The sequence below is a fragment of the Elgaria multicarinata genome, chromosome 12 (genome assembly GCF_023053635.1).
Source record: "Elgaria multicarinata webbii isolate HBS135686 ecotype San Diego chromosome 12, rElgMul1.1.pri, whole genome shotgun sequence".
Lineage (NCBI taxonomy): Eukaryota > Metazoa > Chordata > Lepidosauria > Squamata > Anguidae > Elgaria > Elgaria multicarinata.
Window position 1 is genome coordinate 35402156 of NC_086182.1, and position 16001 is coordinate 35418156.

Here is a 16001-nt window from a genome sequence, read left to right on the forward strand (position 1 = left end):
AAGTTCCAAGTTCTGCAACCAGGAAAAAAACAACACTTCTCTGACTGGAATAAGTCGTGCAAATTCATGAAATGGGCCAGGATATCTGATACATCAAATATAACCAATGAGCCTTTGTTTGTTTTTAATATACCATTATATGAATTTTAATTATACCTTGCTCTTCTGTCCACCAGAATTCCCAGAGTGGCTGCCACTCTGGGAATTCTGGTGGGCAGAAGAGCAGGGTATAAAATCCAATAAATAAATAAATTCAGACGTTACAGCTCCAGGGTTTTTTTTATGCTCAGATTTAGATATATGTTGGAGCATTCATAAGACTCATTCAACCTAGAAGAATCTGAAGATGACATCAGCTTGTGTCAATTTTACAAGCTGCTTTGAGGACTTCAGTTTAAAAATGGGTTAAATTCATCATCATCGTCATCATTAACGGTTGTATGAAATGGCCCTTGGTATGGTTGATCTGTGATTCTTTTCGATAACAACAGGTCTGCATGATAAAGTTTTTAAAAGCTGTAGTAGTAAACGTAAGAAAGGACCCAGAGAGGTCCGCCTGGCGCCTACACTGTACTGCTTTCGTCGCCAGCTGAAGACCTTTTTATTCTCTCAATATTTTAACACTTAATTTTAACTTAAATTTAAATTTTACTGTTTTAACTCTGTATTTTAATCTTATATCAATTTTGCTGTGTGGTTTTATCCTAGTTGTGCTTTTTATACTGTATTTTGAAATTGTGCTTTTAACCTGTTGGTTGTTTTATTGTGGTTTTAATTTTTGTGAACCGCCCAGAGAGCTTCGGCTATTGGGCGGTATAAAAATGTAATAAATAAATAAATAAATAAATAAATTTTATTCAAGGCCGCTGAGCAACACAAACATTTAAACCTAGGATTCTTCAGAAAACAATTCTATTATGCAACCTTAAAGGTCAGATGGATACTTTTAAAGGGTGATATATACACCACATTTACAGACTTAATGTTATTCTTCACCCACACCCACCCCTAATGTGGCTTACGGCCTGACTGTAAAAAAAATCATCTACTTAAAAGCAAGTCCCACTGAGTTCAGTGCAACTTATTTCCTGGTGCCCTCCAGATTATGTCAGACTACAGCTTCCATCAGCCCCAGCCAGCACAGGCAAAGGTCAGGGATTGTGGGAGTTGGAATCTGAACCATCTGGAGGGCAACAGGTTGCCCTAACCCCTTAACTCCAAATATTCTATAGACCTCTTCAAAAGGTAGAATGTCTGGGAAAGACAAATGTTAACTTTAGGCAAATTATGTTGGGTAACCCTGGCAGCAAAGTTAGGTTTTCTTGGTGTCTGCTCTGCAGCATTCTGTTCAGCAGAACCATTCTAGAGTGCGACAGACATGTGCAAGTTCAGTCTTGCTAGGGTATTTATCTCTAACTCCCTCCCCACACAATTCCTGTGTGTTGAAGCAGGAATTTCCCCCTATTCTTGTGAAGATATACAGGGGAAGACACTGTGGCCATGGCTAGACCAGGCCTATATCCCGGGATTGTCCTGGGATCATCCCTGTGCATCCAAATGACATGTAGGGGATCCCAGGAGCAGGCAGGGATGACCCCTCCATTTGCCTGGGATAGGTCTAGCTAAGGCAAGAATGTAAACAAGATGAGGTTCCTTAAATGCCCTATTATTCCTTATTAATCCTAGCCCAACACCATCACACTAAATTGCCCACTGATTCCATAAGGTGTTGACTATTCTAGTTCCTTGCTAGGAAGCACTGAAGCAGCAACTTAAGGGCACAATCCTATGCATGTTTAGATGAAAAAAAAAGTCCTACAACTGCTAGCCAGTCTGCCTAAACGTGTAGGATTGCACCATAAGATTCTTTTCAGGGTTTCCCTTTAGGATGTAGATACAAGCCATGTCCAAAGGAATCTTGATGCCTGAGCTATAGAATGGGCCATTAAATTATGGGTTGTCTGTTTGAAAAGATGACTACCATAGTCACAGGATGTGTTACGGCCGCTATCTTCTGAGGAACGGGAAACGGGTACAGAGTGAAGTCCTCTTCCTGCAGCATTCCCAGGAGAGCGGGGTAACCCAGGTCTTGGGACTGGTTTTGTTTTGTTACTTTGCCAGAGTATAAATGAAAATAATAATAATGAAAACCTACATAATAAAAGGAAAACTGCTCTACTACAGAAATATAAGTAGCAGGTGTGGTGTGAAGTATACGTGGGGAGGAAAACACGCATTAATTTCTGCAGCAGCAGTACAGCTATGGTATGATGGGGGGAATGGTTAAAAGAAAAATAAGTACATGAGGGTTTTTGCTTTGCTTTTGTGGATTTAAAGTAAATATATTACATTTTTCTGTTTATGAACTGCGGTCATATTTGATTTGTTCACAAATAAACGATTACGTTACAGTATCTATAATCCAACATAATTCCCACCCTCTTGCCTTTACTTTCTAGGTTGTTATAACAAGTGGAAGCTCCTGTACATGAAACTCCATTCCATACATCTGGTTTTCCACACATACACACAGCGCATACGCACCAACCGTCTGTCAGCTTTCTGTGGCCGTTGCATATGCTCCGTCTTCACTGTGCTAATTTTTCGGGTACTTCTGCGAACTTTGGAGTTCCCACTAGACTGCCGATGGCAGAATCTACACTACTGCTTTAAAACGGTTTCAAACCGTAGTGACAACTGTTGGGGCCCAGGACACACATGCCATAGACAGTTTTCAAACTGTTTTAAAGTGTCATATCCTGCTTGGTGTAGATCTGACTATTCTCTCCCTTGTATACATGGATGGTGCTGGTCCTTACATAGCAAAAAATAATAATAAAGGACCGGCACCTGGAGAATTGAAGTTGCTGTTAGAATGTATGCTGGTAAACCTGTGTGGAACATGTTTAGAAATTAAGAGCTGGGTGAGTGGGAGGTACTGTACCTGGAATTGTAATGTGTGGTCAGGGCCTGTGCGGTCAAAGTCCGTGTCTACACAAACAGATTTGGCTTTTATTCTGCATACTCAGTTTCAGGCGTTAGTGAATTGCCGAGATTGTTACACTTTTGGCATTGCTTAACTCATCTAGTATGCCTCTCTTGCACAATAGCCAGATTCAAAGTGTCACAAGAAGTATAGAAGTATAGCTTCCAAATCAGGCGAGGTAGTGGTTTCCCTCTATTTGGCCCTGGTTAGGCCTCATCTTGAGTATTGCGTCAAGTTCTGGGCGCCACACTTCACAAAGGACGCAGACAAGCTGGAGCGTGTTCAGAGGAGGGCAACCAGGATGATCAGGGGTCTGAAAACAAAGCCCTATGAGGAGTGACTGAAAGAACTGGGCATGTTTAGCCTGGAGAAGAGAAGACTGAGGGGAGACCTGATAGCACTCTTCAAAGACTTAAAAGGTTGTCACACAGAAGAGGACCGGGGGCTCTTCTCCATCATCCTAGAGTGCAGGACATGGAACAATGGGCTTTAAGGAGGATTCCTGCATTGAGCAGGGGGTTGGAGTCGATGACCTTATAGTCGATGACCTTATAGGCCCCTTCCAACTCTACTATTCTATGTTTCTATGATTCTAAGATAAGAAAACTACTGGGGGAGGAACACTGGATGCAAGATCAACCTCATAAGTAGATACTTGTAGAATCAGACCAAAGATCTCTTTAGTTCAGCATCCTCCTTTCTACAATGGCCAACCAAATACCTCCAGGAATCCCAGAGGCAGACATGGAGGCAATCACCTTCATAATGGGTATCGCCACTAGCCCTTTGGATGGATGGTGAAGGACTTTTGATCCTTTAATTTCCAAAGCCCCAATTGTACTCCAAATCCATCAGTCCCAATTGTACTCCATCAGCACACCTCACTTCTCCTGCTAGTAATCTGTCTTCAAATTGTAGCAGACTGATTCAGTCTGGTTTGCTCAGAAGGCCGGGAGATGTGAGAGACATCTGTCTACTGGCCAAACAATGTATTGTGACTTGGCACCATGGCTAATACTGCAAGGGGCTTGCTTCCACTGCTTGTAGGTTCCTGGTCGACAGCTGGTTGGCCACTGTGTCAACAGAGTGCTTGGTCTGATCCAGCACAGCTCTTCTTATGTTCCACTTGCCTTTCCCTACAGACATTTTGAAACATCACTTAGTTGCCTCTGGTAGTCTCTCTGGGTAGAGGATACCAGAAGCTTGGAGCTGCTCAAGAGATGGAAGCCTTTATGCAGACTGATGTTTGTCAGAGCTGGTGGGGGACAAGATTTTGAGCATGACATTTATGTTTACTCCTCCTCAGCTGCTTGTATTGATGTCCCTGTATACATCTATTTCACACGCTTAGAAGCATCAGCTCCCAAAACCTTGTACGCCATTCCTTATCCTTCCATCCTCCATAGCTTCTATGGGGGGTTGCTGATATACTCCTTTCATAGCTTTCCTAAGAGGGTGAGGAGTCTTTGTCTTTGAATCTACTTTGCGCCTTCTAAGGTGGAGAGACCATGGTGGTGTAGTGGCTAAAGTGTCAGACTGGGAATCAGGAGATCCGGGTTCTCGTCCCCACTCAGCTATGGAAACCCACTGGGTGACTTTGGGCCAGTCACAGACTCTCAGCCCAACCCTCCTCACAGGGTTGTTGTTGTGAGGATAAAATGGAGAGGAGGAGGATTATGTACGCCGCCTTGGGTTCCTTGGAGGATAAAAGGCGGGATATAAATGCAATGATAAAGTAAGTAAATAAATGGCGGCCCTTGGGAAGCCTTGGTATGGGGTATTTCTCAGAGCTGCCTATTTGTTAGTCCAGTGTGGTAAGTGGAATGAAGGGGGAAGCTCATTCTTTCTCCATGCACTAGCAGTGTCTCAGGAATGGTGGAGAAGGAGGCTGCAGCTGACTCTGACACAAGGGAGATCAGAGTTTGTCTCCTCTTACTCTAGTCTGCCTTTGTTAATAAGCCCTTCCATCTTTTTACCTCCTCCATTTTTCAGTAAATTTCTTTTACATGGGACATATTGCTGCTAACTTATTTTCCCCCCTCTCCATGAGGATGACAGAAGTAGCAGAAGCTTTGCTTATTGCCATCTATGGTAAACAATCACCAGTCTTTCTTTGTATAGTGTAAGTAGCCGTCTGTGATTAATATGCCTCGCAATAAGTATTTTAAGTATACTTTTGGTAAATTATCCCTGCTCACTAGTTCCCCTGGATGTTCTCTTCCTGACTCCTGCGGGGCCACTTCACATACTGTGTCCACAATCCAGCCAAAGTTAAGCCCCCTCGATTTATCCATGCTTTAAACCTCCTCCATTGAAATAATTGGTTCTTCAAGGTGCTTAGCTTGAGATTGTACTTTAAATGATTTCGCTATATACCTAAAATTGGAAAGCGTGAATCTGACAGCAACACATTTGTAAACACGTGGATCTTACAGGTACACTTATTAGGAAACCATCATTAGTTGCTGTTCCCAGTTGGTTCTGTGGCAAACCTGATGTGATTCTCTATAATGTATCAAACAGCAATTACTTATCTTTCCCCCCACTGTCTCTTGCATCCCCTTTTCCTCTCCCAGTTGATCACCCACATCTTTGTCTTCAACTCCCTCCATCCCTTCCCCTCTTAATTTCCATCTTTTTGTTGCCTTCCCTTTTTCAATTTCTCGGATCTTCTCCTATCCCTTCATCTCCCCCTCTTTCTCTCACTCTCTCCTGTACCTCTCTCTCTCCCCCACTTGTCCTTTAACACATCTGTTTCTAATTTGGTCTGCCTACTGTATCAATAGAAAACAATGGGCTCCTTTAAAATATCAGAAACAAATCCCTGAAAATAAGACATACACCCCTCAAAAAAAAAAAGTTAAGAGACTGGCCACCATTCCTGAAACAATGAACCTTTGTTCACAGTTTTGGAAGACAAACTAATCTAAGGGTTAGTTCCATAAAAACCGCTGCATGCTTTGAGTGTGAAAGAGAGCAGGAGGGAACGAGAGAGCCCTGTAAGCAACGTTTAAGATTTCTTCAAGAGAAGCATTAAACTCTTTAACAGCTTATTGTGATTTTTTTTTAAAAAAAGCTCATACCTTTGGAAAAGCAGAGCTTCTTGCTTTAAGCCGCATTAATTTCAAGGGGGAACGAAAAGTGGTTTTTAACTGTTCTTTTGTTTGCGCTAGCCATGAAAACAATAAAAACGCGAAAAATCAAAAACAGATGATTTCCATGATCAGCAAACTTTGATACCAGCCTTCCTTCATAAAGTAACTTCTTTTTTTCATAAGCCCCTCCCTTGTAGCTTACTGTTGCATTTGTAACTTCAGTTTTAGGAAATAAAATTAAAAACAAAAGAAAAACCTCCAACTTACCTAGAAACAGGATGGAAAGTGCAGACATTCCGTCTCTGTGCGTGAGCCTTTTCTTCTTTCTATTATTTTTTTACTTCTCTCCACGCAGGAATGGCAAGCAGACCTGCTCAGGATTCAAAGTAACGCCTCTGGAATGTTCTCCGCGTAATTGCATCCATGTGCCAGAAAAATAACCAACTTTGCTCTTTCTTCCTTTCTGCTATTCATCCCCTGTCCAGTTTCCATGCATATACGAGAGGAGCTCTTTCTCTCTGTCCAATGATTCAGATCCTGTCAGCATCTGGAAGGGGAAAGGCAGAGGCAGTGCAGCTGAGAGACACATCTATGGCTGCACAGAGTAATTTTGCATGTCTGGAAAGAAAAGGAGAAGAGGGGGGAAAATACACAGCGCACAATTTTAACCACATGGCTGACTCCCAGAACGGCCCCTCCCTACCATCAACTGGGATTAGCAGTGAAGCAGGCTCGTCATGGGGTGAACTGTTACTTACTCCTGGTAATACAGCAGCCCTGCCCTCCATGGCAACACAAGCAGATTTTGCTAGTGTCAAGATGATGGTGATGATGGTGATGATGATGATGATGATGAAGAAGAAGAAGAAGAAGAAGAAGAAGAAGAAGAAGAAGAAACATGGAGAATAATATTGATTCAACAGTCCAAGTCATAGAATCATAGAATAGCAGAGTTGGAAGGGGCCTACAAGGCCATCGAGTCCAACCCCCTGCTCAATGCAGGAATCCACCCTAAAGCATCCCTGACAGATGGTTGTCCAGCTGCCTCTTGAAGGCCTCTAGTGTGGGAGAGCCCACAACCTCCCTAGGTCACTGATTCCATTGTCGTACTGCTCTAACAGTATAGTCAAGATAAAGATTCCCTTTATGTAAAAGAGCAGAGGTGTTGACTGACAATTTGGGGTGTTTGTGGCGGGTTTGGACTCCACTTCCTCTTCTTGAGGCTTCCCCATTATGAGTTTCTGGTGGTCATTGTTATCACCTGACCCACTGCATGGGAGAGCAGTAGTTGGCTTCTAACGGGCCGTAGCAGTCATGCTTTGCATGGTTGTGGTGTCTGCCCCTTGAGCTGCTGTAGCAAGGCTGTGACATCCTCTTCTTCTGTCTCCATCTTGCGGCAGGGGAGTCAGGCAGCGGTACTGCTTGCAGGGTCCGCCCATCCAAAAAGGAAGCAATGGCCATCCTATCTCCAAAGGTGACACCTATCTGCCAAGGTGGAGAAAAGATCAGGGCGAATCCTGCTTGTCCAGTGGGTGGCCTAGAACATTTAGAGTTGGAGGGCCAGGTATTATCAGGTAAATCAATTGGAAGTCTTTCTTGTGAGCATGGAGTGTCAGCAAAGTGATAGGCATTTCTTAAGGGTAATCTTTTGTGTGCAGTGATGACCCCAGTAGAGGATTAGGGTCTCCTCTCAATGGAAGAACAGGATTGTTCCTGGGACAAGAGTGTTAGGAAGGGATATTTCTGACCCTGAAATTCATGTCATATGACAACTCCTGTGTCTCTAAGTGAGTAATTTGTTGGGATCACAAAAGACTAATTAAAGACAGGGTTCTTTACAGCAGGGCCATGATGGAACAACCATTTATATTTCTGGATGGCTTGTTGACAAGAGGGTGTCCAATGTTGAGGGGAACCCATCTTGTCTGCCCATCTTGACCCCCTCCCAGCTTCAATCGCTACGACTTCTTGCCTTTAATTTCATTTTTGTGGCCTTTCACAATAGTACTATAGCCTTCTGAAGGAACTTTAAAAGGGGGTGGGGGGAAGCAGCCAAGGGTGGGGATGAAACTGACCAAGATATTGACAGAATGGGGAAAGTGGTGAAGGCATTATGTAGGAGCAGCACAATGGGGAGGGGGGGGGCACTGTGGCGTTACATCCCACAAGTCAATTCCAAATGTATGTCTGGAGTTTGTAAGTCTGTGGTTTTTAGACTGTTGGCCTGAGTGGGCGGAGTTAGAATGTCTTGGGAGGGGGAGGAGTGATATATAAGGGAAGGACGGAGGGGAGTGAAAAGACTTTTCAGGGGGACTTGTCAGGTCCTCTTAGAGTCTTCAGTGCTCTCTGTGTTTATGGTACTTTAGTTCTGGGAAATTTGAGGGTCAGTGTAGTGAGTGGTGTCTTCGGAGTGTGGTGTGCACGTAGTTGATGTATATCAATCAATACTGATAATAAAGAAAGTTCAAGAGTGATTGTGTGAGAAAAAGGAAAGCGCGAATGTGAATGAGTGACCGGATTGTGTGAAAGGTTTCAAAAAGGTTTTTAAATGTTGTTATTTGAAACAAAGCTTATGAACTTTTTAAAATAAATTTTGATTGTTTTGTTTTTAAACTACCACAAAAGTCCCACGTGTCTGTTTGGCATTTATCATCTTAAGTTTACACATTTAACACCCACTCTGACAATCATTCACCTAAGCAAATATAACTCACAGCGCATTATTATATATATTAAAATCCTTCTCTATTTTAAACCCCTTTCTCCACATAGTTTGGAGGAAGGTGGTTCTTATCCCTTGCCTCAGGCGTATCAAGCGGTGGTGCTTGGCTTGAGCAGGGAGTAGCCACGGCCGGGTCTGGTGTTCAGAGCCTGTGTCGCCCCATAAGAAGTGGTGGCAGCCGTGAGGTCTGGTGTTCAGAGCCTGTGTCGTGGCAGGCACTGAAGAGGAACACGATGCCCCCGGCAGCTATCAGTCGCTCTATCGGAATAGCACTAGAACAAGTTGAAGAATTCAATGTTTTTTAAAAAAGGAATACCGACTTCACAAGGGGATGCCCACGATTTAAAGGGTGGACCCAACACTAAGGGTTTTTCTCCTGGTAGTCTGAACATGCACACACCCAAGTCGGCATCCACTCTTTTTAAGGGAAAAGTGCACGCTATCCAGCTTTTCCTTTCTGATCAGCCTAGGACATCCTGTGTCTGCACTACTAAATGTATTTTTATCCCATTTTATAGGTTTGAATATGGGTGCATCACATTTGTATCTTGTTATCCTCACCTTCCTCTATGACCAAATTAGAAGTGCTTATGTGCGTCTTATGATTCATGGTCACTTGGTCTCAACGCATTCATATTATTATTATTAATATTTATTTATATAGCACCAACAATGTACTTGGTGCTGTACAGTATGTGCAAATAAAACAGCAGCAATATCCTGCTCAGAGGCTTACAATCTAAGGTCTGCTTTGATCTGCAACATCTTTAAACATCTGCAACATTTTTAAATTTGTAATTTTGCATTGCTGCTGTTTTTATCTGGTTGAGCTTTTATACTGTATTTTATATTATGGTTTTATACTGTTGTTTATACTTTGAATGTTTTTAATTTTTGTGAACCGCCCAGAGAGCTCCGGCTATTGGGTGGTATAAAATGTAATAAATAAAATAAAATAAATAAAAACTTGCAGGACCCTTCGCCTGTGCCTTTTACATCTTGCTACCATATGCCGTGGGCGCATCCTCAAAAGCCAGGAATTGGCAACTTCAAGTGAACAACCTACGATATTTCCATAGGATGTAATGAGGCAAGAAATCACTGTATTTGGTGTCTTCTTACATGACTTCATGTTTATAAAGGGAGCAATCATAGCTTAGAGGTAGAGCACATGTTTTGCAGTCAGAAGTTCTCATGTTTTGTGAACCGCCCAGAGAGCTTCAGCTATTGGGCGGAATAAAAATGTAATAAATAAATAAATGTTTGGTCCCTGGCATCACCAGTTAAGAAAGGAAAGACCTCTTTTTGCTTCAGACCTTGGAGAGTCACTTCTTGTTGGAGGGGATGATTCTGGATGAAATGCACAAACAGTTGGACATGGTATAAAGTGGGTTCCTATGTTTATCTTTTAATTATTATTACATTTATACCCTGCCTTCCCCCCACCCCTTGCAGGAACCCAATGCAATTTACATGGTCCTCCTCATCCTCTCCCTTTTATCCTCACAACAACCCTGTGAGGTAGGTTAAGCTGAGAGTCAAGTGACTAGCCCAACGTCACCCAGTGAGCTTCATGGCCAAGTGGGGACTAGAACCTGGGTCTCCCCAGTCCAACACTCTAGCCAATACACCACACTGCCTCTCTATTATTATTATTATTATTATTATTATTGTTGTTGTTGTTGTTGTTGTTGTTATTATTTATTTATTTATATAGCACCATCAATGTACATGGTGCTGTACAGAGTAAAACAGTAAATAGCAAGGCCCTGCCGCATAGGCTTACAATCTAATAAAATCATAGTAGAACAATAAGGAGGGGAAGAGAATGCCAACAGGCACAGGGTAGGGTAAGCAGGCACAGGGTAGGGTAAAACTAACAGTATAAAGTCCGCACAACATCAAGTTTTAAAAGCTTTAGGAAAAAGAAAAGTTTTTAGTTGAGCTTTAAAAGCTGCGATTGAACTTGTAGTTCTCAAATGTTCTGGAAGAGCGTTCCAGGCGTAAGGGGCAGCGGAAGAAAATGGACGAAGCCGAGCAAGGGAAGTAGAGGCCCTTGGGCAGGCGAGAAACATGGCATCAGAGGAGCGAAGAGCACGAGCGGGGCAATAGTGTGAGATGAGAGAGGAGAGATAGGAAGGAGCTAGACCGTGAAAAGCTTTGAAGGTTAACAGGAGAAGTTTATATTGGATTCTGAAGTGAATTGGAAGCCAATGAAGAGATTTCAGAAGCGGAGTAACATGGTCAGAGCGGCGAGCCAAGAAGATGATCTTTGCGGCAGAGTGGTGAACAGAAACCAACGGACTGATGTGAGAAGAAGGAAGGCCAGAGAGAAGAAGGTTGCAGTAGTCCAACCATGAAATAACCAGCGCATGAACAAGCGTCTTGGCAGAAGAGACAGACAAAAATGATCGAATCCTGGCAATATTATACAGGAAAAAACAAGATTTAGCTAGTGCCTCGTTTTGCTGCAAGATATATATATTTTTTTAAAAAAAAAAAACAGAAGTCACAGTTGGGCAATACCTTTATTAGGACCAATCAAAATATCACAAACGTGTGCAAGCTTTTTAGTTCTCCAGAACTCTTTATCAAGCTAGGTGAAAACCAAGGGATGATGGGGGTGGGTGGGTGGGGGGAAACGGACAAAAAAAAATAATCCAAAAATGAAGCCCTGATGTTGTGGCCCTAAGGTCTGCAGTTTAGGCCCAGGCTCAAATGGGAGATTTGCAGACTTAAAATCTTTTGTATCAGATGAGAAGAACGTCTGATTGATGGGTGCTTTGCCATATATATGGCTGAGGTTGGAAAGTATTGCATGAAACACATTGTCAGGTGTTCAATTTCTAATAGACTGGTAGCTTGCAAACTCCTCTTCAGTGTCCACCCTCTACAAAGACGGTGTGGGCTAAATAGATGCATAAAGCTTTCAAGCAATTTGAATGTGGCTCCATAAAGCAAGGCAGAGAAGGTTTACTTGCCTTTAAGCTTCTGTTATGCTGTTTTACCTGAACTGTTGGATTTTTGCAGAAGAGACCCCAAAGGACTGGCGTTTGTAATGCAGATAAGCATTTTAGCCACATTCAGGTTTTACATCTGCATCACAAAACTGTTGAAGCAAAGGCCTCTTTAAGCTTCATGTGTGAAGAAAAGGCCTGGAGGCTTGGCCTAGCACCTTCATTTTTTTCCTCTGACAACTTCATATGAGTACAGAGGGGCGCCAGGAAGAATAGGAAGAAATACAATAGTGAAAGAACTGTTACAGAGAAGCCATAGCAGTGGAATCCCTTTTGCTTGTCCATATTAGGGTGTTTTTAAAAAAGAAGTCAGTTTAGGTATAGGGGCTTTTGTCACCCCAGAAATCGACCAGATAGGAAGAGTGAAATTCCTTTTATCTAATCTTATGATCACTAAGCAGAACTCAGAATAAAGAAATCAGATGAGGGGAACGCACATCCTGTCTTCCTCATGCTGAATCTGTCTTTGGAAAGACAAGTTCAGCAAATCTTTCCAAAGACATCGCTTTCAGCCTCCAGAGCTGTCAGGACATCAGTTTACACCATCAATAAATGGAAACAACAGACAAGAGGAAAAGCAGATTGTAGCCTTATTCTTGCTAACTGTAAAGGACTTTCATAAGCTGGCTTTTCTCTGTGACATTAGGATAGGAAATTGAAGTTCATTATTCTTTCAAGGATTACCTATGCATTACTTTCGTTGATGCTGAGTTTTTGCTCAAGTTATTTCTTCAGAAAAGGCCGGCCCAAGACATTTTTCTGCCTGACACAGAGCAGCAAATATTGCCAACATCCACTCGCTCACCTATGGTTCACAGCCAGCCATATTATTTTGGTACATGAGGCAAAATGTCACATAAACATCTCTCCCTGGAAGTAGAAATATAATAATAGCAAAGTAAATACCTAGCAATTTGCTGCTCTTTTAAGAAACCCCAAATCTGGTGCCTGTGGAGACTGCCTCGCTCTGCCTCATGGTAGGGCCGGCCCTGTGTTCTGTGAACTAGAGATAAGAGCGTACTGACCACTTCTTATGTGAGAGGAAAGGAGGGACAATAAAGTAGTCACAGTCCCTCAGTAGGACAAATGAAGGGAGCAAAAGCTTGGAAGCAGGGAAGCCTTAGAAATCAGAGTGTGCACAGGTAGGGCTTTTAGTGGTCTTCATACTCTGTACAGCTCTATTGGGGTAGTGTAGCATAGTGGCTAAGGCTAGCAATCCTATATACGTTTATATGGGTATAAGCCCAGTTAAACTCAATGGGACTATTAGACATATGTAGGATTGTGCTGTAAGAGCCTGAGGTAGGAATCAGGAAGTCTTTGATTCAAATATTGCCCGTGCCATGAATTAGGAAGCCTTCCATAATCTCCCCCAGCTATAATATGATACCTGCTTTATTTATCCACACTTATTATTACATTTCTGTACCACTCAGTAGTCGAAAGTCTCTGGACAGTTCACAATTTAAACCATAAAATACAAATGATAAAATACAATATAAAATCCAAAAGTTTAAAACTACAGTTTATAACATCGTCGTCATCATCATCATCATAAAAAATAACTTGCACCTTCTCGTCCAAATCATTAATAAAAATGTTGAAGAGCACTGGGCCCAGGACTGAGCCCTGTGGTACCCCACTCATTGCCTCTCCCCAATTTGAGAAGGTTCCATTGATAAGTACCCTTTGAGTCCAATTCTGTAGCCAACTGTGAATCCACCTAATAGTTGTTCCATCTAGTCCACTTTTAGCTAGTTTGTTAATATGCTAACAAGGGTTAAGCACCGTTGTTCTAGAATTGATCCAACCCCATGGCAGAGAGTTTTACAACATTGTGTAAGGCAGCAGGGCCTTCTCTGCTATGGCACCCCGGCTGTGGAATGAGCTCCCTAGGGAGGTTCGCTTGGCATCTACATTATATGCTTTTAGACGCCAGGTGAAGAAGACCTTTTTATTCTCCCAACATTTTAACAGTCTATAAATAAGTTTAAATTTGTAATTTTGCATTGCTGCTGTTTTTATCTGATTGAGCTTTTATATTGTATTTTATATTATGGTTTTATACTGTTGCCTTATACTTTGAATGTTTTTAATTTTTGTGAACCGCCCAGAGAGCTCCGGCTATTAGGTGGTATAGAAATGTAATAAATAAATAAATAAAAATAAAACTTAGCTGCAGTGCAAAGATTTTAAACAGAAAATAAAAAGTTTCACCTGGCACTGAAAAGAGCACATTGTAGGCCCCAGGTGAGCCTGTCTGGGAAGTTCATTCCACAAATGTGGTACCACAGCAGAAAAGGCCCTCTTCTTAGTAGCTACTCACCTCACTTCCTTTGGTGGGGCTCCGGAGACGGACCACTGAAGTTCATCTTAGGGTCCAGACAGATGTATTTCCAATCTTTACAAGGCTGTTAAAAGTGCTATGGAGATAATATGGAGATATTCAATGCTTAGTATATTTCTTTCTTTATTAGTCCTAGCCAGAGACATGCAGTTGACGGTATGGCCCAGTTTTCTTTTTTTTAAAAAAAAATATATATCAAAAACTAAATGGATGGGGTGGGATAAAAAAATACAAGTAACTGACTTCAAACATGTCAGCATTAATATAGGCACCCATTTAATAACGGGCCCAACTGTATCAGTTGACAGTAATACCATATGTGTCCCTTTCCAAATTGCATACTTCAGAAGCCTCTCTCAGCTTCACTGGGTAGGCACAGTTACAAACTAAGATTATTAGCTATGGAATATTTCCTCTTCCTAGAGCAGCCATGGAAAAAGAAAGAACTTAAAACCTTGCCTTGTGGATAAACGGTTTATCCAAGGCCAGCAAATCCTGTTAATAGATAAACATAACTGTTGCTGAAAGAGAGCAGCATCTATGCCTTCTATCCAGCAAATAAGAGCTTGGTTTCTTTCCAAATGTCTGCAGTTGTTGCTGATTCCAAAACTGTACAGCCGGAGCATTGCTGAATTTTTTCGGAGAGGGCAGAACTCAATGGAGAAAAGTGTGTTCCATCCCTTCCCCCACTCTTCGAGATTCAAGAAGCACTGGGGTTGTCACTGCAGATTGCAGCTTTGACAGACGACATCCCAAGCTATGCCATGAATGCTGCCCAAAATGCTCCATCGTTTTAATAGAATTGATGCGTCAGGAGCAGAGAGAGCAAAGCATCATTCCCTGCGCTTATTCCCCAGTGATCACTGAATTTTATTTAGAAGGATATGAGAGATGAAGGCTGCAACCCTATACCCCTGGGAGTAAGCCTTCTTGAACTCAGGGGGGCTTACTTCTGAGTAAACATATGTACTGTACTGAGTAAGCATATGCACTGTAAGGCAATCGAAAGAAAGTACCCTATTTCTTCGATTCTAAGGCACACTTTTTTCCCCATATAAACTTTTCTAAAAATGGGGTGCATCTTAGAATCGTGGGTGTGTCTTAGGGTTGTTGTTTTTTTCTGTAGGTGGTACTGAAATTAGTGTGCGTCTTACAATCAATGGCGTCCTACAATCGAAGAAATACGGTACATGTGTGGCAAATTCTGTGCTGCTCAGGAGGGAGGATGTATTTGTCATTAGGGGTTATTGGTGGGACTCCTCACTTCCATCTTTCCTGCCAGTCAATCTCCCTTAGATCATACTGTCTGGAGCCCACGACTCAGGCATTCTGAAAAATAGTCAGGTGGAAAGGGGTAAGAAAATCCTAGGAAGTACTAGAGGCTGAAGGAGACAGATGCTGAGGATGCTAAAGGGCACTTTACTTTGAAGAACCTTTTGAAGTTGAGAGCGAAGTTTACACATTCTACCCTCATTGTTGGAGAGAGGGCCAATATGGAAGACTTGAGTTGAAGGAGGAATATCAGGAGCTAGTCATAATCTATTGTTCCAGCGTGAGTTTATTCCAGCATCAGGCAGGGCAGGAATTACTAGCAAACTTTTGCACATCTGAATACTGAGAATATTAACTATACTGTGTACAGACATGGCAACCCCATATTTGGATAATCCTGGGCAAGAGATTTTGCCATCTGTGAGTACGTGAGTCTCATTATTTTCTCATTTCTGCATATATTTGTGAATGCTTGTGACGTAACAGTAGGATGTTTAGGATTGCCAGCTTCTGCAGTCAACAGAGCTCCTGTGCCTTTAAGTGAAGCCTCTCCCACAGTGTG

The 16001-nt window shown here is 42.2% G+C and overlaps 2 protein-coding genes across 2 annotated transcripts in view; one reads left to right on the forward strand and one right to left on the reverse strand.

Annotated features, from left to right (window-relative positions):
* The window catches only part of CLMP (CXADR like membrane protein), a 50393-nt gene extending 43705 nt beyond the window's left edge, over positions 1-6688 (reverse strand). The window contains exon 1 of the mRNA XM_063139220.1: positions 6349-6688. Within this exon, the coding sequence (XP_062995290.1) occupies positions 6349-6376 (28 nt within the window). The 5' untranslated portion in view covers positions 6377-6688. The remainder of the gene's footprint in view (positions 1-6348) is intronic.
* Positions 1-16001, forward strand: part of REXO2 (RNA exonuclease 2) — a 261646-nt gene that overhangs the window by 190718 nt on the left and 54927 nt on the right. The window lies entirely within an intron of this gene.